The 1677-nt window shown below is 54.1% G+C and overlaps 1 protein-coding gene across 1 annotated transcript; it reads right to left on the bottom strand.

Moving 5' to 3' along the window:
• Window positions 1-2: 2 nt before the first annotated feature.
• Window positions 3-1646, bottom strand: DQ04_16791010 (receptor-type adenylate cyclase; the record flags this gene model as incomplete). Its single annotated transcript, XM_009317504.1, has 1 exon — window positions 3-1646. A coding segment is annotated over one exon (1644 nt), but the record flags the coding sequence as incomplete, so codon positions are not given.
• Between the last annotated feature and the right edge of the window lie 31 nt (window positions 1647-1677).

The raw sequence follows: 1677 nt of genomic DNA on the forward strand, positions 1-1677 counted from the left end.
GCACTCCCATTGAACGCAGCAACAAACTCATCGTACAGCAACGAGAACGCCGTGAACAGCACAAGCACACGCACACTGCGGTGCTTCGCCAGGTGACCCGCGACCACAGCGACATCGGTTGCAGCGAGGCCCACGACGAACACATCGCCATCGCGAGGCAGGTGGCTCTCCAGCGCGTCATCGGCACCCAGCAGCGCGGACGACAGCAGCGACCCGCCAAACGTCACTAGCGACTGCCGCAACACATCAGCAATAGCAGCTGCCTCGTCGCTTCGGATCACAGCGTGGGCGTTGGCGTCAGCCGTGTTGGCGAGGTACTGCGCAAGCACAAAGAGCTCCTGCTCCAGCGTCGGTGACAGGTGAATCACATGCCTCTGAAAGTGGTTCAGCCGCGGCTGAAGGAACACTGGATCAATGAAAGTGACCTCCGACTGCTCCAGCATTTCCTCCGTTACCATTCCCACCACAGCATCTGTCACTCTCTCCTCTATTTCCTGGTTTAGCGTCATTCCTGCATCATCTGTAGTCGAATTCAAAAACTGCAGAAAGAAGTTTTGGGTATCCCTAGGGCTGGCCTTACCCAAAGCGGCAACTGACCCTTTCAGCCATCGCGACGTTGCCGTCGAGTGCTCCGATCCATCCACCAATCTTACAGCAACACCATTAAGGGGCTGACGCATACGAAACATTGTGTGATAGCAATGTGACGTCTTCAATGTCATAATACCTTCACTTACCGCTTCCGCAAGAAAATCCTTCACAAATCGCTTCATATAAACCGTCCGGCCACCCTGGTTGCAGTAGCAGACGGCACCGTGAGATTTGGCAAGCGCAGAGCAGGCTCCACCGAAATCCCCAAACACGAGGTCGTCGACAACATAGCGACGCTGATTGAACAGAGATTGTCTAAATGTCTCTCTGTCTCTTATCCACTCAGGAGACCTGAGAGCCTGAGACATCACTTCACCGACAATCCACCCAGAAACCATCAACTCGCCAACCTCATCGTTATGGAGAAAGTCTCCTTCGCCGTTGTCAAAGCTGGATCCCACTGTTTTCAAGAAGGAACGAATCACTTTGCGAAAGCGCTTAATCGCCTCGTACTGCGTGTCGCTCGCAAGCGGACTTACACCCGTTGTGATCACTTGGCCACTCACAAACGGAACACCACCAGCACTCACCGCCTCACGCCACGTACTCAATAGAATGTCCTGTAGTGCAAACGGCCCAAGCAGGAAGGCGTCAGCGGTGCGGGGGTCCGTCAACATTTTTTGGATAAATTTGATGGTGTCGTTCACACGTGCACCAAACACAATCACAGCCTGCGGGCGGGTGTCGGCAAACTTCTCCCACTCGGCGTTGAACACAGCATCATCAGCGGACCCGGTGTAGGATCCATTCAGAGTGAACACGCCGCTGAACTCACCGCCCATTTTGGACATTGTCTGCTGGGCGACTTGATATTCCTTATCACCGAAGGAAAGACCCTGCAGGTACATGAACCCAAACCGACGCACAAGTAGAGAGGAGATAGTGTAGCGGAGGAGGGCCATCACCTCAGCGGCAGGACTCGTTCGCACGAAGTAAAAGCTGGGGTTCCACGTGCGGACAGCAGATGTTATTGTAAAGGGCGCAAACGCCATCATATTGTGCTTCTCGAGTGACTTCGTGATAGAC

The sequence above is a fragment of the Trypanosoma grayi genome, assembly GCF_000691245.1.
Source record: "Trypanosoma grayi strain ANR4 Tgr_1679_V1, whole genome shotgun sequence".
Lineage (NCBI taxonomy): Eukaryota > Euglenozoa > Kinetoplastea > Trypanosomatida > Trypanosomatidae > Trypanosoma > Trypanosoma grayi.